We start from the raw sequence: 25123 nt of genomic DNA on the forward strand, positions 1-25123 counted from the left end.
CAGAACCAAGCTAGGCCGCCTGGTTATCCTGGTAGCAGTTTTGTTCTGTATTTTGCCACCTTTTTTTATTTTAGGCCTCTGTCTGTCTGTCTGTTTGTCTGCGCCACACATTACAACTCTCCCCCCTGAAACAAGCTCGGCCACCTGGTTAGTCCTGGTAGCAGTTTTGAACTGTATTTTGCCACCTTTTTTTATTTTAGGCCTCTGTCTGTCTGTCTGTCTGTCTGTTTGTCTGCGCCACACATTACAACTCTCCCCCCCTGAAACAAGCTAGGCCGCCTGGTTAGTCCCGGTAGCAACTTTGAACTGCATTTTGCCACCTTTTTTTATTTTAGGCCTCTGTCTGTCTGTCTGTCTGTCTGCGCCACACATTACAACTGTACCCCCCTGAAACAAGCTAGGCCGCCTGGTTAGTCCTGCTAGCAGTTTTGAACTGCATGAAGCCACCTTTATTTATTTTAGGCCTCTGTCTGTCTGTCTGTGCCACACATTACAACTGTCCTCCGCTTAACAAAGCTATGCTGCCTGTGTACTACTCAAACAAATTTTGAACAGACATTAGCCTACTTTTTTTATTTTAGGCCTACTCTGTCTGCCTGAGCCACTTATTACAGTTGTCCTCCTCCGCTGAACCAAGCTATGCCGCCTGTGTACTCCTCTTACCAATTTAGAACAGCATTTAGCCTACTTACTTATTTGGGCCTAGTAACTGTGTCAGACTCTCACAACAGTTGTCCTCCACCGCTGAACCCAGCAATGCCGCCTCTGTAGTCCTCTTACCAATTGTGAACAGAATATAGTCTTATTTTTATTTTAGGCCTACTCAGTGTGTCTCAGCCACTAATTACACTTGTCCTCCTCCTCTTAACCACGCTATGCCACCTGTGTACTCCTCGTACCAACTTTGAACTGCAATTTGCCACCTTTTTTAATTGTGGGCCTACTCTGTCTCTCTGAGCCACTTATTACAGTTGTCCTCCGCTGAACAAAGCTATGCCGCCTGTGTACTCCACTTACCAATTTTGAACTGCATTTTGCCTACTTACTTATTAAGGCCTACTAATTGTGTCTGCCTCCCATTACTGTTGTCCTCCACTGAACAAAGCTGAGCCTCAATTTTCATCCGGTGTCCGATATTAAACTGCATTTGGCCTACTTCTTTGGTTGGGCCTACAAATGGTGTGTGCCGCAGCTTGGTGTTCTCCACTGAATAAAGCTGAGGTTAAATTTACTGGCTTTCAGCCTATATCAAATATTAAATTGCATTTGGGCTACTGGTTTGGTTGGGCGTACTAACTGTGCCTGCCGCTGCTTGGTGTTCTCCTCAACTTTACAAAGCTGAGCTTCAATCTTCAGGCTTTCGGCCTGCATCACATATTACACTGCATTTGGGCAACTGGTTTGGTTGGGCGTACTAACGGTGTCTGCCGCTGCTTAGTGTTCTCCTCCACTTTACAAAGCTGAGCTTCAATCTTCAGGCTTTCGGCCTACATCACATATTACACTGCATTTGGGCTACTGGTTTGGTTGGGCGTACTAACGGTGTCTGCCGATGCTTGATGTTCTCCTCCACTTTACAAAGCTGAGCTTCAATCTTCAGGCTTTCGGCCTATATCAGATACTACACTGCATTCGGGCTACTGCTTTGGTTGGGCGTACTAATGGTTTCTGTGGCTGCTTGCTTTTCTTAACTGTACAAAGCTGAGCTTCAATCTTCAGGCTTTCGGCCTATATCACATATTACATTGCATTTGGGCTACTGCTTTGGTTGGGCGTACTAATGGTGTCTGCCGCTGCTTGATGTTCTCCTCCACTTTACAAAGCTGAGCTTCAATCTTCAGGCTTTCAGCCTACATCACATATTACACTGCATTTGGGCTACTGGTTTGGTTGGGCGTACTAATGGTGTCTGCGGCTGCTTACTTTTCTCAACTGTACAAAGCTGAGCTTCAACCTTCAGGCTTTCAGCCTACATGAGATATTACACTGCATTTGGGCTGCTGGTTTGGTTGGGCGTACTAATGGTGTCTGCTGCTGCTTGGTGTTCTCCTCCACTTTACAAAGCTGAGCTTCAATCTTCAGGCTTTCGGCCTACATCACATATTACACTGCATTTAGGCTACTGGTTTGGTTGGGCATACTAATGGTGTCTGCGGCTGCTTGCTTTTCTCAACTGTACAAAGCTGAGCTTCAATCTTCAGGCTTTCGGCCTATATCACATATTACACTGCATTTGGGCTACTGGTTTCGTTGGGCGTACTAACGGTGTCTGCCGCTGCTTGGTGTTCTCCTCCACTTTACAAAGCTGAGCTTCAATCTTCATGTTTTTGGCCTATATCAGATATTACACTGCATTTGGGCAACTGGTTTGGTTGGGCATACTAATGGTGTCTGCGGCTGCTTGCTTTTCTCAACTGTACAAAGCGGAGCTTCAATCTTCAGGCTTTCGGCCTATATCAGATATTACACATTACACTGCATTTGGGCTGCTGGTTTGGTTGGGCGTACTAACGGTGTGTGCCGCTGCTTGGTGTTCTCCTCCACTTTACAAAGCTGAGCTTCAATCTTCAGGCTTTCGGCCTATATCAGATATTACACTGCATTTGAGCTACTGGTTTGGTTGGGCGTACTAATGGTGTCTGCGGCTGCTTGCTTTTCTCAACTGTACAAAGCTGAGCTTCAATCTTCAGGCTTTCGGCCTACATGAGATATTACACTGCATTTGGGCTACTGGTTTGGTTGGGCGTACTAATGTTGTCTGCCGCTCATAGGTGTTCTCCTCCACTTTACAAAGCTGAGCTTCAATCTTCAGGCTTTTGGCCTGCATCACACATTACACTGCATTCGGGCTACTGGTTTGGTTGGGCGTACTAACGGTGTCTGCCGCTGCTTGGTGTTCTCCTCAACTGTACAAAGCTGACCTTCAATCTTCAGGCTTTAGGCCTAAATCACATATTACACTGCATTTGGGCAACTGGTTTGGTTGGGCGTACTAACGGTGTCTGCGGCTGCTTGGTGTTCTCCACTTTACAAAGCTGAGCTTCAATCTTCAGGCTTTCGACCTACATCACATATTACACTGCATTTGGGCTACTGGTTTGGTTAGGCGTACTAATGGTGTCTGCGGCTGCTTGCTTTTCTCAACTGTACAAAGCTGAGCTTCAATCTTCAGGCTTTCGGCCTACATGAGATATTACACTACATTTGGGCTACTGGTTTGGTTGGGCATACTAATGGTGTCTGCCGCTGCTTGGTGTTCTCCTCCACTTTACAAAGCTGAGCTTCAATCTTCAGGCTTTCGGTCTACATCACATATTACAGTACATTGCATTTGGGCTACTGGTTTGGTTGGGCGTACTAACGATGTCTGCCGCTGCTTGGTGTTCTCCTCAACTGTACAAAGCTGAGCTTCAATCTTCAGGCTTTCAGCCTATATCAGATATTACACTGCATTTGGGCTACTGGTTTGGTTGTGCGTACTAACGGTGTGTGCCGCTGCTTGTTGTTCTCCTCCACTGAACAAAGCTGTGCTGCCTGTTTACTCCTGTTACCAATTTTGAACTTCATTTGGCCCACTTTATTACTTGGGCCTACTAACTGTGTCTGCCACTCATTACAGTTTTTCGCCACTGAACAAAGCTATGCCGCCTGTTTAGTCCTGTTACCAATTTTTAACTGCATTTAGCCTACTTTATTCTTTGGGACTATATCTGTGTTTCCTCCTCATCCTGCCTATTGGCCAGCCACTGCTACATGCGTCTGCTGGTACATTGACCCAGACCACTACATTCCTCTTGCACTTTACACAGCCAGAATCTGACCCTGCTGAAAGTCAGGTTCCCCTTCCCGCATACTATACCACCTTACACGGGGACAAAGAGGAAGGTGCAGATGAAAGTGCAGGTTCCTTCATCAGGTGGGGGGCATACTCGTTGGCGTCACTGGCACAGGGCCCCTCATAGTACGCAAAAGTGTCTCTGCCGGTGGGAGGTGCCCCCGCCGTCAAACACACTGCCGTAATTTGAGGGGCCCTGTGCCAGCGCCAATGTGAATGAGTGGGCCCCCCCCTGCTTGCTCGGGATCACAGCACTTGCAATGTTTAAATACTTACCTCTCTCTGCTCCACCGCCGTGACGTAGTCCGGGTTTTCTGGGCCCATGAAAATCTTGAGCCAGCCCTACCCCCACCACAACTTTAGCCAAATGACCCCCTGTTTTCAATGCCTAACTATTATTATAAAGTAAATTAAGATTGACAAGCTTAAGAAATAAGAATTGATGTTCTTGGCATTAAAATGGGCACTGTGTGTGTTTTTTCCTGTCCTCCACTCACTGCCGACTTTGATTCCCTATTGACTTGCATTGGGTTTCGGGTTTCGGTCGATCCACGACTTTTCGCAATAATCGGCCGATTTCACCCTACCCGACTTTTGAGAAAGTCGGGTTTCGCGAAACCCAACTCGATCCAAAAAAAGTAAAAGTCGCTCAACTCTAGTTGCCACTGTGCCTCCTGGGTAAAAGGTCGGGCAACTAATATGGAATTAGCTGTCCTGTCGGTCTCTGGAGCCAGCCTTGGAGACGATGACTCCCTCGGTGTTCCGGCTACCGGCTTCTGCACCTCAGAAGAAGGCAGCCTTTTACAGGGCAGAACTCCTACTGGTTTCCTCTCCTTTTGCTATGACTTTGTTTCTCACTCTCTGCAACGCAATTCCCCTCAATATCTCTTTCTTAGGATGCTGCCGCATCGGTAAGCAGGCGCAGCTCCGTGTCCTTCTGTCTAAGCCTCTGACAGGATCCCACCCCTGTCAGGGACCAACTACCTGAGTGGAGCTCAGATATCAGCTAACTGGGTGAAGCCCAGCCAGCATCCGCCAGACTGGTGCTGCCTGGGTGAAACCCAGTCAGCTTCTGCCTAACTTCCTATCCAGACCACCAGTTTTACCTAATTGTTAAGAGTGCCTTACTAAATAGGAGTGTAGCTCCCCCTGGTGGACTTGAGTGTGAAGTGTGTTGTGTGGTTTGCGATACCTGGCAAAGTGATCTCCTTTATTGCCTTCAGACGTAACTTCAAAGATTCAAAGAAGCTTTATTGGCAGGACCAAATACACATCAGTTTTGCCAAAGCAAGTGTATAAAGGCAATAGGGATAAATAAATAATTATTACTTTCGGAAGATGGACCTTGAATGCTACATCCTCAATGCCATCAACATGGCCTACAAAGTCACGAGGCCACTGGCCAGTGCCAACAGCTGCTTTGACCCAATCTTGTACTTTCTTGCTGGTCAAAATATATTCACTCCCCCTGGTGGAAGAATGACATTACTGTAACCACCAGGACCCTGGGGCGCTGCAACTGCATATGAGTATGATATTTTTATACTGCCCATGTTGCAAAATGGCATCTGTGTACACAAGTGCAAAAACAACATGTGGAGCCACTGACAGAGTCCCCTTTGGGAAACACTTCTTTGAGTGGTATTATTTATATGAATAAATTATGTAGGTGTCAGCAGAATTACGTATTACCTTTACTGATGTTTTTACTCATTTTGCTAGCAATCTTTATTCTTGCAAAGGGTTTTTGCAATAAGTAAAAACTACATATGATACATAGAACATGGATTACAGTTACATTGGCCTGCTAGACCTGGTAACACAAATGTGCAGTACATTTTATCAGCAGTAGATGGAAGCACCTGACTACAATAGTATGCTGAAGTTGTTTAGATCCACAGACACTTTAAATTATTTGCTGTAATTTAGTTTTCTGCACGTAAATGTTTGGTTTCACTGTTTACCTGAATTTCCCATTTATTTATAGAAGGCAAGGTACAGAACTCAGTACTGTCAGTAGAAGTAGAAATAGAATTGCCTATTTTATATGTTATTGCTACACAGCGAAGTCAACAATATGTAATGTGAAGATCATTTTTGGTTAATAGTGTAGTTTAAAAAACATAAAAGGTAGCATAACATCTAAATATTGTAGAAGCATAATTTTTTTTTCATCTATTTATCAATAAAGGGTAATTTCTGGGCACAATGTCTATTACCTGACATTATTCAAGCTTCTCAATAAATTTTAAATCTAATGTCGCCTCACATGCACACAACTAAAAGTTAAGAATAGCTGTACAGGAATCATAAATGTATTTGTTTCTCTCTGAGACCATCATCAATCTTGAGAATGATGGGGATGCAGAATAACAAATGCAACAACCCTGCCTCCCCTTCACCCTGTCCCCACCCCCAGGTCCAGTGGCGCCTCTCAGCTGCTCTTTCTTTCTATGTCAATCTGAGACAGCGGATGGACAGCTATCCAACTAGTTTTTAGCGTGGGCTCAATCACCTGCAGCTATTAACCCCTTCCCATCCTTTGTAGTATATTTACATCAAAGATCGTGTCCCTGCTTTGATGTGGGCTCGCACACCAAGCCCACATCTTTCCCTGCACATGATGACTGATTTAATGATGATGATTTAATCAGTCATCATGTGTTTTTAACATCCGCAGGTGGAAGGGGGCTCCGCCCGCAGCTGTTAACCAGTTAAATCCCACTGACCGTGGGAATTAACATGCACTGGCAGCAAGCAAGTCATTAATCCCACCCATCGTCACCCCTGTAGGCTGTAACATGATCACAAGGCACCGATGGGTTGTCATAACAGCAGGGGGTCTGCTGAAAATCCTCATGCCTGTCATTATGATACTTTTTGAACACAGGCTCATGGCCAGCATTCATAAGAGTGATTTATGCTATACACAGCAATGCTGAAACACTACTATGTATAGCACAGGTGATCAGACGATCACAGCTTTAAGTTTCCTAAAGAGACTAATAAATAAAATAAAAAGTAAAACAAAGTTTTAGTAATATGAAAAAAATAAAAAACAAAAAGTTCAAACCTCCCCTTTTGCTGCAATAAAAATAAAACAATTTTGAAAAAAAAAAAAAAAAAAATACACATATCTGGAATCACTGCATGCGTAAAAAATCAGATCCATCAAAATGTTAAATATATTTATCCGGCCGGTAAACGGCGTAAAAAAAAATCAAAAAGCCAGAATACCCTTTTTTTGGTCTCTGCAACAAAATGCAATAAGAGGCAAAGAAAATATTGTATCTACCCCAAAATGGTATAAATTGTATCAGCGTGCACAAAAAAAGACATCACACAGCTCCAGATGCCGAAAAATGAAAACGCTACGGGTCTCGTAAAATGGTGACACAGGTGAAAATTTATTTTCTTATTTTGTTTTCTCCACTTAAATAAAAAAACTTATACTTGTTTGATATCATTGTACTTGTACTAACCTGGAGAATCATACTGCCAGGTGAGTTTTACCATATAGTTAACATGGTAAATAGAATACCCTAAAAACAGTTGTGCAATTGCACTTTTTTTGCAATTTCAATGCACTTGGAATTTTTTTCACAATTTCCGGTACATTATTATGATAAAATCAATGATGTGATTTAAAAGTACAGCAAAAAAACAGCCCTCATACTGCTATGGGGATGGAAAAATAAAAAAAGTCATGGGTCTTGGAAGAAAGAGAAGAATAAATGAAAGAGCAAAAAAAATGAAAATCGTAAGGTCATGAAGGGGTCAAAGTATATTTTTCTCTGAAACACCATGGTGTTTCAGAGTCAAAAATACCTGACTGTGTTCATGCAGCCAGTGCCTGGTACAAGATTTCCATGGATTTGGCAGCATGTATCAGATGTCAGGTTCGCTTTAACTTGGTGGGCATTGAGATGGAAACACGTCGAAAGTGATCAGTGGGGACCAGATGGCACCAGATCAGGACGTCTAATGATTGCTGAGGGTGAGGATTACATCTTTATTTTTCTTTTATTTATTTTTTTCCCAATCTCAGACCCTTTTTTAAGAATAATTTGCTGGAAAACAGTTCAAAAATGTTAATATTTTGTTTTCACTCCATTGAAATTGCAATAAATGTGCACATATCATAAAAAATGAATTCCCTGCTTAAGAGCATCAAGCGGAAATCTGCTCTTAGTCATGGCATCATGAGGTTTTCCACGTAAAACACTTAGGCATGCATTTTGAAAAGAAAAGTAATTCTGTCTAATTAAATTATTTGTTTGGTTTTCAGCAGAAATTGTTTGATAATGAAGTCGAAGGACGAAATCTGAATATAACTGATCCGCTTTGTACAGAAGATCATAAGAAACCATCTCTAGAATTGATTTATGCAATTGATGACAAACCTCCTTGGCATTTGTGTGTACTACTTGCATTTCAGGTTGGTGTACACGTTTTTATGAAGAAAAAATGATGTGTTTATATGTATGTAAAATGTATTTTTGTGGATGACACAGTGCTAGTTTCAGGGTATGTGCACACGTCAGGATTTCTTGCAGAAATTTTCCTGACAAAAACCGGACATTTCTGCCAGAAATCCGCCTGCATTTTTTTTTTTTTGCGTTTTTTCATGCGTTTTTGATGCGTTTTTGGTGCGTTTTTTGTGCGTTTTTTTTTCCAAATGCATAGTATAGCGGGAAAAACACAGAAAATCCCCAAAATTAATGAACATGTTGCTTTTTTAATTGCAAAAATGCATCATGTGCACAAAACATGCAGAATGCATTCTAAATGATAGGATGCATAATGTATGCATTTTTAATGAGTTTTTATAGCGTTTTTATCGCAAAAAAACCTGAACGTGTGCACATACCCTTAATTGTGCTGAATCTTTGGTGTTCCACCACACAATTTGCAGAGGTGACTCACAACAGAATTCATAAATTCATGTAAACTCAGCCATATCCTTGCCATCATGGAAATCTAGGCTGCGTTCTCTATTTCAGTCCCTGTACTTTAGATCGAAGTTTGAAAAATGTGTCTTCAGTAACTTTTTTGGCACTTATCTCCAGAGCTTATCTCAGACTTCAAAATTAACTTAAGAGGTTTTCCAGTCTTAAAATATTGATGAACTATCATTAGTGTAGGCCATCAAAATCAGAACCATGGAGTCTGACACTAATCACCACCTTAGATAAGCTGTTATCAACGGCCTGACAACCAGCTATAAGCAGTGAACAGAGCCGGAGCAAGACAGCCATTAATGCTGTTGCTCAGCTACTATTAACATGAACTATTAACATTAACGGTGAATAAGCCTCCTTAACTTGACAAGCCAGAGCTGGTATGTCACTCTCCATAAGGAGAAACTATACCCCTTAGACCCCAGTCCAGAGCCTATAATCTAGCCAAATTAGTTTTCATGCTTTGCACTGACGAGGGCCAACAGCCTGAAACACCGTGTCTGCGAATTGAGATACTGATTTGGCTTTTATCCTAAGTCATATTGCACGACTCGTTAAAGCGTTGATTGTGACTTGTAGGATCGCTACTTCCAACAGGTGGCGCTATAGAGTTTAAGTCCTCTTTTTCTCAGAAGAGGCAATTTGCATACTGCTATACTTTCTTCATTCCCTGTTTTCATCTGGCCACTGCCAGAGCTGATTGGTGAAGGCGCTGGATTTGGGTCCTCCACTAATCTGAGTCTGATGGCCTGATCTTAGTTATTGTATTACAAAAAATAAAAAAAAGTTTAAAAAAATGAACCCACACACCCTCTCAATTTCTCAGCAACCTTACCTACTCATGTTTCCCAGACATGATTATAATTGCAAGCTATGCCTGTTTCTTTTTTTTTTTTTAAATCTGGAATACGGTCACTGACAGCTCAGCCATCCATTCTGGTACAGGAGGCATGCTGAAGTCATCGGTGCTTTGATTGACAGCTCAGTCATCCAGTCTGATACAAGGGTGCGTTGAGCTGTCAGTGTGTTGATCAACAACTTTACTGTCCAATCTGAGACTGGAAGGTGCTGGCTGTCTCCAAGTGTTCATTATCATTCATTATAAGTATTATAAGTAATCATTATAAGTGTTATTATTCAAAAAGCCCTCCCTCGACCCATCCTCTGTGTCTAGTTATCACCCAATATCACTTCTCCCTTATGCCTCAAAACTACTGGAACAACACGTCCATCATGAACTGTCCGCCCACCTCTCCCCCTACTCCCACTTTGACTGGTTACAATCTGGCTTCTGGCTGCATCACTCAACTGAAACTGCCCTAACTAACGTGACCAACGACCTAGTAACCACCAAGAGCAAACGACACTACTCTGTCATCCTCCTCCTGGACCTGTCTTCTGCCTTTGACTGAATGGGCAAACACTTGGCAAATGAGATTTAATGTAGATAAATGTAAAGTAGTGCACCTAGTACTGAGTAATCCTTGTGATTTATATACATTAAATGGGAGCATACTCTGGACTACAGATCATGAGAAGGACTTGGGTATTCTGGTTATAAGTAAGCTGAGCAGCAATACTAAATATCAAGCAGCAGCTGCAAAGGCAAAAAAGATTTTAGGATGTATAAAAAGAGAGATAAAATCCTGGGATCCCGGCGTATTATTACCACTTTATAAATCACTGGTGAGGCCACATCAAATACGGGATCCAGTTTTGGGCTTCATGTTTTAAAAAGCATATTCAAAAGTTAGAATCAGTTCAAAGATGGACAACTAACATAGTTAGTAAGGCCGAAAAAAGACATTTGTCCATCCAGTTCAGCCTATATTCCATCATAATAAATCCCCAGATCTACGTCCTTCTACAGAACCTAATTGTATGATACAATATTGTTCTGCTCCAGGAAGACATCCAGGCCTCTCTTGAACCCCTCGACTGAGTTCGCCATCACCACCTCCTCAGGCAAGCAATTCCAGATTCTCACTGCCCTAACAGTAAAGAATCCTCTTCTATGTTGGTGGAAAAACCTTCTCTCCTCCAGACGCAAAGAATGCCCCCTTGTGCCCGTCACCTTCCTTGGTATAAACAGATCCTCAGCGAGATATTTGTATTGTCCCCTTATATACTTATACATGGTTATTAGATCGCCCCTCAGTCGTCTTTTTTCTAGACGAAATAATCCTAATTTCGCTAATCTATCTGGGTATTGTAGTTCTCCCATCCCCTTTATTAATTTTGTTGCCCTCCTTTGTACTCTCTCTAGTTCCATTATATCCTTCCTGAGCACCGGTGCCCAAAACTGGACACAGTACTCCATGTGCGGTCTAACTAGGGATTTGTACAGAGGCAGTATAATGCTCTCATCATGTGTATCCAGACCTCTTTTAATGCACCCCATGATCCTGTTTGCCTTGGCAGCTGCTGCCTGGCACTGGCTGCTCCAGGTAAGTTTATCATTAACTAGGATCCCCAAGTCCTTCTCCCTGTCAGATTTACCCAGTGGTTTCCCATTCAGTGTGTAATGGTGATATTGATTACTTCTTCCCATGTGTATAACCTTACATTTATCATTGTTAAACCTCATCTGCCACCTTTCAGCCCAAGTTTCCAACTTATCCAGATCCATCTGTAGCAGAATACTATCTTCTCTTGTATTAACTGCTTTACATAGTTTTGTATCATCTGCAAATATCGATATTTTACTGTGTAAACCTTCTACCAGATCATTAATGAATATGTTGAAGAGAACAGGTCCCAATACTGACCCCTGCGGTACCCCACTGGTCACAGCGACCCAGTTAGAGACTATACCATTTATAACCACCCTCTGCTTTCTATCACTAAGCCAGTTACTAACCCATTTACACACAATTTCCCCCAGACCAAGCATTCTCATTTTGTGTACCAACCTCTTGTGCGGCACGGTATCAAACGCTTTGGAAAAATCGAGATATACCACGTCCAATGACTCACCGTGGTCCAGCCTATAGCTTACCTCTTCATAAAAACTGATTAGATTGGTTTGACAGGAGCGATTTCTCATAAACCCATGCTGATATGGAGTTAAACAGTTATTCTCATTGAGATAATCCAGAATAACATCCCTCAGAAACCCTTCAAATATTTTACCAACAATAGAGGTTAGACTTACTGGCCTATAATTTCCAGGCTCACTTTTAGAGCCCTTTTTGAATATTGGCACCACATTTGCTATGCGCCAATCCTGCGGAACAGACCCTGTCGCTATAGAGTCCCTAAAAATAAGAAATAATGGTTTATCTATTACATTACTTAGTTCTCTTAGTACTCGTGGGTGTATGCCATCCGGACCCGGAGATTTATCTATTTTGATCTTATTTAGCCGGTTTCGCACCTCTTCTTGGGTTAGATTGGTGACCCTTAATATAGGGTTTTCATTGTTTCTTGGGATTTCACCTAGCATTTCACTTTCCACCGTGAATACCGTGGAGAAGAAGGTGTTTAATATGTTAGCTTTTTCCTCGTCATCTACAACCATTCTTTCCTCACTATTTTTTAAGGGGCCTACATTTTCAGTTTTTATTCTTTTACTATTGATATAGTTGAAGAACAGTTTGGGATTAGTTTTACTCTCCTTAGCAATGTGCTTCTCTGTTTCCTTTTTGGCAGCTTTAATTAGTTGTTTAGATAAAGTATTTTTCTCCCTATAGTTTTTTAGAGCTTCAATGGTGCCATCCTGCTTTAGTAGTGCAAATGCTTTCTTTTTACTGTTAATTGCCTGTCTTACTTCTTTGTTTAGCCACATTGGGTTTTTCCTATTTCTAGTCCTTTTATTCCCACAAGGTATAAACCGCTTACACTGCCTATTTAGGATGTTCTTAAACATTTCCCATTTATTATCTGTATTCTTATTTCTGAGGATATTGTCCCAGTCTACCAGATTAAGGGCATCTCTAAGCTGGTCAAACTTTGCCTTCCTAAAGTTCAGTGTTTTTGTGACTCCCTGACAAGTCCCCCTAGTGAAAGACAGGTGAAACTGTACAATATTGTGGTCGCTATTTCCTAGATGCCCGACCACCTGCAGATTTGTTATTCTGTCAGGTCTATTAGATAGTATTAGGTCTAAAAGTGCTGCTCCTCTGGTTGGATTCTGCACCAATTGTGAAAGATAATTTTTCTTGGTTATTAGCAGAAACCTGTTGCCTTTATGGGTTTCACAGGTTTCTGTTTCCCAGTTAATATCCGGGTAGTTAAAGTCCCCCATAACCAGGACCTCATTATGGGTTGCAGCTTCATCTATCTGCTTTAGAAGTAGACTTTCCATGGTTTCTGTTATATTTGGGGGTTTGTAACAGACCCCAATGAGAATTTTGTTACCATTTTTCCCTCCATGAATTTCGACCCATATGGACTCGACATCCTCATTTCCTTCGCTAATATCCTCCCTTAAAGTGGACTTTAGACAAGACTTTACATAGAGACAAACCTCTCCTCCTCTCCGATTTTTACGATCCTTTCTAAACAGACTGTAACCCTGTAAGTTAACTGCCCAGTCATAGCTTTCATCTAACCATGTCTCGGTTATTCCCACTATGTCAAAGTTACCTGTAGATATTTCTGCTTCTAGTTCTTCCATCTTGTTTGTCAGGCTTCTGGCGTTTGCGAGCATGCAGTTTAAAGGATTTTGTTTTGTTCCAATCTCCTCGCTGTGGATTGTTTTAGAAATGTTCTTACCTCCCTTCTGAGTATGTTTTCCTGGATCTTCTTTGTTCAAGTCTAATGTTTTTCTTCCCGTCCCCTCTTCTTCTAGTTTAACGCCCTCCTGATGAGTGTAGCGAGTCTTCTGGCGAATGTGTGTTTCCCAGGTTTGTTGAGGTGTAGTCCGTCTCTGGCGAGGAGTCCATCGTACAAGTAATTCACACCGTGGTCCAGGAATCCGAATCCTTGCTGTCTGCACCATCGTCTTAGCCAGTTGTTTGCATCAAGGATCCTGTTCCATCTCCTGGTGCCATGCCCGTCTACTGGAAGGATAGAAGAAAAAACTACCTGTGCATCCAGTTCCTTAACTTTCTTCCCCAACTCTTCAAAGTCTTTGCAGATTGTCGGTAGGTCCTTCCTTGCCGTGTCATTGGTGCCAACATGTATCAGAAGAAATGGGTGGACGTCCTTGGAGTTGAAGAGCTTTGGTATCCTATCGGTCACATCCTTGATCATCGCACCTGGAAGGCAGCATACTTCTCTTGCAGTTATGTCCGGTCTGCAGATGGCTGCTTCTGTGCCTCTCAGTAGTGAGTCTCCCACCACCACCACTCTTCGTTGCTTCTTGACTGTACTTTTTGCTGTCACTTGTTGCTGTGTGCCCTTTTCTTTTTTGCTTGCTGGTATTGCTTCATCCTTAGGTGTGCCATCTTCATCCTCTACAAAGATTTGATATCGGTTCTTCAGTTGTGTGGTTGGTGATTTCTCCATGGTCTTCTTGCTTCTTTTGGTCACATGCTTCCACTCATCTGCTTTTGGAGGTTCTCTGACACTTTTTTCACCTTCTGTGACCAGTAGAGATGCTTCTGTTCTGTCTAGAAAGTCTTCATTCTCTTTGATGAGTTTCAAAGTTGCTATTCTTTCTTCCAGACCCCGCACCTTTTCTTCTAAAAGGGCCACTAGTCTACACTTCTGACAGGTGAAATTTAATTCTTCTTCTGGTCGATCTGTGAACATGTAGCACATGCTGCAGCTCACCATGTAGGTTGTCACATCTGCCATGTTGCTCCTAGATCCTGCTGACTTGCTGTGTGTTTTCCTTCTTGTGTAATCTACTCAGCCAAGCTCTCTTGCATTAACTAGATTATTACAAGAGATGGAAGGCCTCTCATATGATGAGAGGTTACAAAAGTTGGGCTTATTTAGCTTAGAAAAAAGACTCCTCAGAGGAGATCTCATTTACATTACTTTCTGTGGGTGACAAAACTTTTGTCTTGCCAAAATCTGACCATTCTGTGTCTATTAACTGATCAATATTGCATTGATGCCAATTTATTTTCTTAACCTAAACCACATTTCGGAGGGTTTCAGCTTTCAAAAGAATAATTTATACAACCAATGGATGAATTTAATGTCAGGTTATAAGCTTTTATTTACATAACATGGATAAGCGAAATAACTTATGTCAGGGAGTGTATAAATATATTTGTGGCCAGTACAAAACACTGACAAATGACTTTTTCATTCCAAAGACCGTGCTGAGGACTAAGTGGCACTCATTACGGGTAGAAGACAGGTGATTCTGGCAGCCAAATAGGAAAGCATTTTTTACAGTTAGAGCAGTTTGACTGTGGCATGCCCTACCACAAGAGGCAGTAATGGCAGACACTATAACAGCTTTTATAAAAGGGCTGGATGATTTCCTTCATACACATAACATTGCTGGTTATAGTTAAACTAGCTATTGAACCCGTTCTACGCCCAGATGGCGAGCATTTATATTGGTATATGCTGGTATGTGCTGCTACCATCTTGCGCCCCCATCCTGTCATGTGCAGCCCCCATCCTGCATCCTCATCCTGCTTTGTGCACCTTCATCTTGTCCTGTGCTACTCTCTTCCTGAGCCCTCATCCTGTGATGTGCTCCCATCCTGCACCCCAATCCTGTCATGTGGTGCTCACGTCCTGCACCCCAATCCTGTCATGTGGTGCTCCCATCCTGCGCTTCCATCCTGTCATGTGCTGCTCCCATCCTGCGCTCCCATTCTGTAATGTGCTGCTCCCATCCTGCACCCCTATTCTGTCATGTGCTGCTCCCATCCTGTGCCCCATTCTGTAATGTGCTGCTCTCATCCTGCGCCCCATCCTGTCATGTGCTGCACCCATCCTGCGCCCCCCATTCTGTCATGTGCTGCTCCCATCCTGTGACCCGTCCTGTCATGTGCTCCCATCCTGCACCCCAATCCTGTCTTGTGGTGCTCACATCCTGCACCCCCATTCTGTAATATGCTGCTCCCATCCTGCGCCCTCATTCTGTAATGTGCTGCACACATCGTGCGCTTCCATCCTGTCATGTGCTGCTCTCATTCTGCACCCCCATGCTGTCATGTGCTGCACCCATCCTGTGCCCCATTCTATAATGTGCTGCTCTCATCCTGTGATCCATCCTGTCATGTGCTGCACCCATCCTGTGACCCGAGGGGTTTGTCTCTATGTAAAGTCTTGTCTAAAGTCCACTTTAAGGGAGGATATTAGCGAAGGGAATGAGGATGTCGAGTCCATATGGGTTGAAATTCATGGAGGGAAAAATGGTAACAAAATTCTCATTGGGGTCTGTTACAAACCCCCAAATATAACAGAAAGCATGGAAAGTCTACTTCTAAAGCAGATAGATGAAGCTGCAACCCATAATGAGGTCCTGGTTATGGGGGACTTTAACTACCCGGATATTAACTGGGAAACAGAAACCTGTGAAACCCATAAAGGCAACAGGTTTCTGCTAATAACCAAGAAAAATTATCTTTCACAATTGGTGCAGAATCCAACCAGAGGAGCAGCACTTTTAGACCTAATACTATCTAATAGACCTGACAGAATAACAAATCTGCAGGTGGTTGGGCATTTAGGAAATAGCGACCACAATATTGTGCAGTTTCACCTGTCTTTCACTAGGGGAACTTGTCAGGGAGTCACAAAAACATTGAACTTTAGGAAGGCAAAGTTTGAACAGCTTAGAGATGCCCTTAATCTGGTAGACTGGGACAATATCCTCAGAAATGAGAATACAGATAATAAATGGGAAATGTTTAAGAACATCCTAAATAGGCAGTGTAAGCGGTTTATACCTTGTGGGAATAAAAGGACTAGAAATAGGAAAAACCCAATGTGGCTAAACAAAGAAGTAAGACAGGCAATTAACAGTAAAAAGAAAGCATTTGCACTACTAAAGCAGGATGGCACCATTGAAGCTCTAAAAAACTATAGGGAGAAAAATACTTTATCTAAAAAACTAATTAAAGCTGCCAAAAAGGAAACAGAGAAGCACATTGCTAAGGAGAGTAAAACTAATCCCAAACTGTTCTTCAACTATATCAATAGTAAAAGAATAAAAACTGAAAATGTAGGCCCCTTAAAAAATAGTGAGGAAAGAATGGTTGTAGATGACGAGGAAAAAGCTAACATATTAAACACCTTCTTCTCCACGGTATTCACGGTGGAAAATGAAATGCTAGGTGAAATCCCAAGAAACAATGAAAACCCTATATTAAGGGTCACCAATCTAACCCAAGAAGAGGTGCGAAACCGGCTAAATAAGATTAAAATAGATAAATCTCCGGGTCCGGATGGCATACACCCACGAGTACTAAGAGAACTAAGTAATGTAATAGATAAACCATTATTTCTTATTTTTAGTGACTCTATAGCGACAGGGTCTGTTCCGCAGGACTGGCGCATAGCAAATGTGGTGCCAATATTCAAAAAGGGCTCTAAAAGTGAACCTGGAAATTATAGGCCAGTAAGTCTAACCTCTATTGTTGGTAAAATATTTGAAGGGTTTCTGAGGGATGTTATTCTGGATTATCTCAATGAGAATAACTGTTTAACTCCATATCAGCATGGGTTTATGAGAAATCGCTCCTGTCAAACCAATCTAATCAGTTTTTATGAAGAGGTAAGCTATAGGCTGGACCACGGTGAGTCATTGGACGTGGTATATCTCGATTTTTCCAAAGCGTTTGATACCGTGCCGCACAAGAGGTTGGTACACAAAATGAGAATGCTTGGTCTGGGGGAAAATGTGTGTAAATGGGTTAGTAACTGGCTTAGTGATAGAAAGCAGAGGGTGGTTATAAATGGTATAGTCTCTAACTGGGTCGCTGTGACCAGTGGGGTACCGCAGGGGTCAGTATTGGGACCTGTTCTCTTCAACATATTCATTAATGATCTGGTAGAAGGTTTACACAGTAAAATATCGATATTTGCAGATGATACAAAACTATGTAAAGCAGTTAATACAAGAGAAGATAGTATTCTGCTACAGATGGATCTGGATAAGTTGGAAACTTGGGCTGAAAGGTGGCAGATGAGGTTTAACAATGATAAATGTAAGGTTCTACACATGGGAAGAGGGAATCAATATCACCATTACACACTGAATGGGAAACCACTGGGTAAATCTGACAGGGAGAAGGACTTGGGGATCCTAGTTAATGATAAACTTACCTGGAGCAGCCAGTGCCAGGCAGCAGCTGCCAAGGCAAACAGGATCATGGGGTGCATTAAAAGAGGTCTGGATACACATGATGAGAGCATTATACTGCCTCTGTACAAATCCCTAGTTAGACCGCACATGGAGTACTGTGTCCAGTTTTGGGCACCGGTGCTCAGGAAGGATATAATGGAACTAGAGAGAGTACAAAGGAGGGCAACAAAATTAATAAAGGGGATGGGAGAACTACAATACCCAGATAGATTAGCGAAATTAGGATTATTTAGTCTAGAAAAAAGACGACTGAGGGGCGATCTAATAACCATGTATAAGTATATAAGGGGACAATACAAATATCTCGCTGAGGATCTGTTTATACCAAGGAAGGTGACGGGCACAAGGGGGCATTCTTTGCGTCTGGAGGAGAGAAGGTTTTTCCACCAACATAGAAGAGGATTCTTTACTGTTAGGGCAGTGAGAATCTGGAATTGCTTGCCTGAGGAGGTGGTGATGGCGAACTCAGTCGAGGGGTTCAAGAGAGGCCTGGATGTCTTCCTGCAGCAGAACAATATTGTATCATACAATTATTAGGTTCTGTAGAAGGACGTAGATCTGGGTATTTATTATAATGGAATATAGGCTGAACTGGATGGACAAATGTCTTTTTTCGGCCTTACTAACTATGTTACTATGTTACTATGTATGTCCTGTCATGTGCTCCCATCCTGCACCCCAATCCTGTCTTGTGGTGCTCACATCCTGCACCCCCATTCTGTAATGTGCTGCTCCCATCCTGCGCCCTCATTCTGTAATGTGCTTCTCCCATCCTGCGCCCCCATTCTGTAATGTGCTTCTCCCATTCTGCACCTCCATTTTGTAATTTGCTGCTCCCATCCGGCACCCCCATCCTGTCATCTGCTCCCCCCCTTCCTGCACCCCCATTGTGTAATGTGATGTTCCCATCCTGCGCCCCCACTCTGTAATGTGCTGCTCCCATCCTGCGCCTCATTCTGTAATGTGCTGCTCCCATCCTGCGCCTCATTCTGTAATGTGCTGCTCACATTCTGCGCCCCCATTCTGTAATGTGCTGCTCCCCTCCTGCGCCCCCATCCTGTCATGTGCTGCACCCATCCTGCGCCCCATTCTGTAATGTGCTGCTCCCATCCTGTGCCCCATTCTGTAATGAGCTGCTTCCATCCTACGCCCTTTTCTGTAATGTGCTGCTCCCATCCTGTGCCCCCATTCTGTAATGTGCTGCTCCCTCATCCTGCCATGTGCTGCTCCCATTCTGCACCCTATTCTGTCATGTGCTGCTCCCATTCATATGCACCGTATGCTACTCTATAAAGGTTGATGGCCCCCATAAGATGCTCCATAGTATAATATGCCCCATATGCTGCTCCATAAAGTTGTTGGCCCCCACAAGATGTTCAATAGCATAATATGCCCCGTATGCTGCTCCATAAAGGTTGATGGCCCCCATAAGATGCTCCATAGTATAATATAACCGTATGCTGCTGCGATTAAAAAAAAATGACATACTCACCTATCGTCGCTCGTCGCCGAGCGCTGGGGGCCTGAGCAAGCGGGGACACCGGCATGCAATGGGGGTCAGGTGCCAGAGTCCCTGCTGACTTAGGCCCCTGGCACTTGCTATATTCAACTGTCCCCTTTCCACCGCTGTGTGCCGCTCTATCTTCTGGGTCCTCTGGCTGTGACTGTTCAGTCAGAGGGCGCACACTAACCATGTCATCGCGCCCTCTGACCTGAACGTCACACTCAGAGGACACAGAAGACAGAGCGGCGCACAGTGGTGGAACAGGGACAGGTGAATATAGCAAGTGTCGGGGACACATTCACCCTCCTGGCACGTCCCTGCTTCTCCGTCGGAGATCGCGGTATGCGTTCAGTGCTTACGCATACCACGATCTCCTGGGCTGCGTTGCTCTGTGGGGTCCAGACTGCGCAGGCGTTTGCACTTGCACAGTCTATAAAAGGGACGGACAGAGTGACGTTGACGTTCCTAGTGTTATTGTATAGTTAAATTAGTGCTGAAATGTACAATTGGTGGAGAAAGGTTAAACTTGGTGGACCTAGATTTTTTTTCAACTTATTTAACTATGTAACTATCCCCAGTTATAATTAATACCATTTGTTCAATGCGAGGGTGATCTGTCCCCTTTCCGGAGATGTCTTTATGGATTCTAAATTTTCTCTACGACATAGGTCATCATTATCCTATACCTGGACGACCACTTTAAAGAAAGTTTTCAAAGTGATTGGAAATGAAAACAGATGTAGGATTATGATTTAAGCAAGGAGCAAGTGAATATTCACATTTTGTTAAGCTACTAAATTCCAAATTACTATTTAAATCCAGATGGCAGTAATGCCTTGCTTACAGCATTATACACACATCTCAAACTTAGTTTCGCGTGAACATCCTTGTATGTAATACTGTATGAGTAATCAAGATGAGAATAGGCATTGAAATGACCATGTGATACAAAGAGACATTTAGTCATCATATGTCACACTGAACAAAATATGTAATTTTAATGACATTAGTATTCTTAAAGAGAATTATTCACCACTTGTATCATATGTTAAATTGGCAACATCAAGGAATAGAAGCTGCAGAACTAAGTAAAATATTAAGTAGTTACAAAAGTTGAAAAACTGAAACAGGTCCATCAAGTTAAACCTTTCACCACCAGTTATACATTCACTATCACGATATTTATAATCCACAATCAGAGATGAGCGAACCTTCCTAGGTTTTGTTCGGATTCGGCAAACGGACCGATACTCACCGAACAGTTCATCGGACAGTTTGTTGAATGTGTTCGAACTCATTGAATTCAATAGGAGGCAAAATCAAACTAATAGAAAACACCTTCATGGGGAACAAAAAGCTGCCCAAAAAGCTCAAATTAGGGGCAGACACAATGAAAAGTGTCATCAATTGACCCACAGTGGAAATGTTATAATGGCACAGCAGTCAGGCATGGGCCATGCATGAGACAGGGTCTAAGCCAACATTTACAACTTTGAATTGAAGTTTCAATGAGGACGTGGGGGTTAAGGGAGCTGTGGAAGCCTTCCTAGCTGGGAGACCTGATACCTCATGCAACACCTCCATTTTTTTTTTTTATTCCAGCCATACTCAGATAGCACAAACAGTTTCATACTATACTAATGGTGGAGAATTGTAAGGTTGTAACACAGATAGTTGACTGAAAGTGAGTCCGTGTCATTTTTCTCAAATAAAAGACTTTATTTTGGCTGTGTCTTTATTTACCATACAACTATAGGACTAGCAATGGATAGGTGTCTTATAGGCACTTCTCCATTACTAAGCCGTGGGCTTGATGTCACCGTTGACATCAACCCACATATATGAACTCCACTTGCCACAGCAACAGGGCAAGTGGGAAGAGCAGGTAAAAGCGCCAGAATTGGCACATCTTATAGATGTGCCTTTTCTGGGGAGCTGCGGGCTGCTATTTTTAGGCTGGGGGGTCAATATCCATGGCACCTTACCAGCCTAAGAATACCAGCCCCCCAGCTGGGAGTTTTAGTAAGGCTGGTTATCAAAAATGGGGGGGACCCCAAGCCGTTTTTTAAATTATTTATTTAAATAATTAATGATAATGAATAATTAAAAAATATGGTGGGGGGACCCCTCTATTCTTAATATCCAACATTGAAGCTGACAGCTGAGTGTTGCAGTACCAAGCTGTGAGTTTTGTCTGGCTGGTTATCAAAAATAGGGGGGAACCCATGGTTAGGACTGGCGGAACGCACCAAGTACAAGATGAAATGGAACTAGGTGCGTTCGCAGTCCGAGGTCCACCGTGCAGGTAAAAACCCTGCTGCTAGTAAGACGGACTATATGGCGGTACTACAAGTATATACGCACGGGTTAACTGCACCCTGCGTGAAGGAAGCGATCCTGTTGCTTCACAGGACCACGGTACCGCACATAGAGCGCGAGCAATAAGTCAGCGAACTCAACCCCAACTAGGATTGAAGTCCGATTAGACACTTGCTGGCACAACACCGCAACTGGGTGTGTAAGGAAACTAAATAATAATATAAAGGCACAAGAGTGCGTGCGGTGCCGCACAGACGGACGCCACCAACCACCCAGGCTTGGGTCAGGAAAGCGCAGAGCAAGCGCACGGCGCCGTACAGGCGGACAGAGCAACTGGTAGCTGTAATGTGTGTTACGTGCTGTTGGACAAGTCGGGTGCTAGATAGCAAACATACACCTTCCGCGAACAGACATTCAATAGGGAGGGTATTTAAAGAGCGACTTTCACTCACAACACACACACATATTAACAAGACAATACTAGCGCATGGCCGTGCGGTCATGCGCAGTTTATATAGCTGCAGCACAGGAAACAGCTACAGAAGTTTTGCCCTTTCAGGACCTGCCAAAAGGACCAATGGGATGTGCTGCAGTACCTGAGCATGTGACCCTCGATCTCCAACAGGAGACCTTGCCCTGGGCATGCTCAGTGTGTGCAAATAAGGACTTAGATCCAGAAACGTCCACTCGCCGCTGCCCAGCACTGGCTTCAATGGCAGAAGCAGGAAAAGCAGCAGTAACTCTTTGCACAGAGTCAAACTGAGCGAGACGCTGGGATCGACGTCCCTGCTGAGCAGACTCCACTGCGGCTGGAGGAGAATGGGAGACCGCAGCGGAGACGGATCGAGATTCCCCCTGTGCAGCAGAGGAAACTCGACTCCTAACATTACCCCCCCTCCTAGGGCCCCCCCCTCCTTGGGCCTCGCTACGTTTGAAGGCAGCAATGAGCTGCGGGGCCGAATGTGCTCAACAGGCTACCAGGACCTGTCCTCGTGGCCATAACCCTTCCAGTCTACCAAATAAAATTTTTTGCCACATACCACCTTGCACCCCAAAATAGCGTTCACCTCATAATCGTCCGTAGACGAACCCGATGTCCCGGCAGATGACTCGGAGAACCGGGACATATACACGGGTTTCAAGAGGGACACATGAAAGGTGTCGGTGATACCCAGGCGTGGCGGAAGGGCCAAACGATAGACCACAGGATTAACCTGCTCGAGGACCTTGAATGGGCCCAAGTAGCGAGGAGCAAATTTAGTGGACTCAACTTGCAGCCTGATGTTACGGGCGGAGAGCCACACCAAGTCGCCAGGAGCAAAGGTCGGAGCGGGGCGTCAATGAGCATCGGCGGAGGACCTCATTCTTTCCTTAGAGGCCCGAATGGCATCCTGAGTGCGGTCCCAAATATCCCGTGCCTCCACAGCCCAGTCTGCCACCCTGGAGTCTGCGGAAGACACGGGCATAGGCACAGGTACCCGTGGATGCTGACCATAGTTGAGGAGGAATGGGGTTTGTCCAGTGGAGTCGGCTACGGCGTTGTTCAGTGCAAACTCTGCCCATGATAGCAAGGATGCCCAGTCATCCTGCCTGGCTGAAACAAAATGTCGCAGGTATGTGATCAAGGTCTGGTTGGCCCTCTCTACCAACCCATTCGTCTCAGGATGATATGCGGAAGAGAGATTTAACTCAATGCTGAGAAGACGACAAAGCTCTCTCCAGAACCGAGACGCAAACTGGGGACCCCGGTCACTGACAATTTTGTCTGGCATGCCGTGTAGGCAGAAGATGTGTCTTATGAACAACGCTGCCAAGGCCCGTGCAGAAGGTAACCGTGGGAGCGGCACCAAATGCACCATTTTCGAGAAATGATCGGTAATAACCCAAATGACGGTACAGCCGCGAGACTTGGGCAAACTCACTACAAAGTCCATCCCGACCATCTCCCAGGGCCTGTCTGCCACCGGCAAGGGATAGAGTAACCCAGATGGCCATTGTCGAGGAGACTTATTTTTGGCACATGAGACACATGCCAGAACGTAATCTCTGACATCTTGGACCATATGCGGCCACCAGTACGTCCTCGCCAGTAGCTCAGATGTCCTCTTTGTCCCAAAGTGTCCACCCACCCTGGACGAATGAGCCCAAGAGAGAACCTCCGGTCGCAAATTAATGGGCACAAAAGTCTTGCCCGGAGGCACAGACTCTAGCGAAACCGGCGCTATGGTTCTCAGGCTCTCGGAAGGGACAATAAGCCGAGGCTCCTCTTCCTCCTCCTCAGTTGACATAAGGGAGCGAAAGAGAGCGTCAGCACGGATATTCTTCTCCCCGGCGAGAGAATGAAGGGAAAAGTGGAACCGGGAGAAGAACAGGGACCATCTGGCCTGGCGAGAATTTAGCCGCTGGGCTGTCTGCAAATAGACCAAATTTTTGTGGTCCGTGTAAACTTGGAAGGGAAACCGCGCACCTTCCAGAAGGTGTCTCCACTCCGAAATGGCCAACTTCATTGCTAGCAACTCCCTGTCCCCGATGGAGTAGTTTCTCTCCGCTGGCGTGAAGGTCTTAGAGAAGAAGAAGCATGGATGCTTCCGACCTTGAGCATCCTTTTGATAGAGGACTGCTCCAGCACCAACGGACGAGGCATCCACCTCCAATATGAATGGCTTATCCACATCGGGACGATGTAAGATGGGAGCACTAGCAAAGTGGGACTTAATAGAAGTGAAGGCCTTGGAGACCTCTTCCGACCACAATTTGGGATTCGCTCCCTTCTTGGTGAGGGCTACCAAGGGAGCTACCAGAGTTGAGAAGTGGGGAATGAACTGGCGGTAATAGTTTATGAACCCCATAAAGCGCTGCACCGCTTTAAGAGAATGGGGCTCTTGCCAGTCCATCACAGCCTGTAGTTTGGCAGGATCCATAGCCAATCCCTGGGCGGAGATGATATAGCCCAGGAAAGGTAAAAACTCCTGCTCAAACTTACACTTCTCCAACTTTGCATAAAGAGAGTTTGCCCGTAGGAGGTCGAAGACTCTGCCAACATCTCTCCAGTGGGAGTCAATATCTGGAGAAAATATGAGAATATCATCCAGATAGACTACAACTGAGGTGGAAAGCATATCCCGGAAGATGTCGTTGACAAAGTCTTGGAAAACGGCTGGGGCATTACAGAGCCCAAAGGGCATTACCAGATACTCATAGTGCCCATCTCTGATGTTAAACGCCGTTTTCCATTCGTCCCCCTCACGGATGCGAATCAGGTTGTAAGTACCCCGCAGATC

The 25123-nt window shown here is 44.1% G+C and overlaps 1 protein-coding gene across 1 annotated transcript in view; it reads left to right on the plus strand.

The window, feature by feature from the left end:
- LOC138674481 (solute carrier family 23 member 1-like) overlaps window positions 1–25123 on the plus strand; it is a 994669-nt gene that overhangs the window by 49185 nt on the left and 920361 nt on the right. The window contains exon 3 of the mRNA XM_069762318.1: window positions 8124–8273. Coding sequence (XP_069618419.1) covers window positions 8124–8273 — 150 coding nt within the window. The remainder of the gene's footprint in view (window positions 1–8123; window positions 8274–25123) is intronic.

The sequence above is a fragment of the Ranitomeya imitator genome, chromosome 4 (assembly GCF_032444005.1).
Source record: "Ranitomeya imitator isolate aRanImi1 chromosome 4, aRanImi1.pri, whole genome shotgun sequence".
NCBI lineage: Eukaryota > Metazoa > Chordata > Amphibia > Anura > Dendrobatidae > Ranitomeya > Ranitomeya imitator.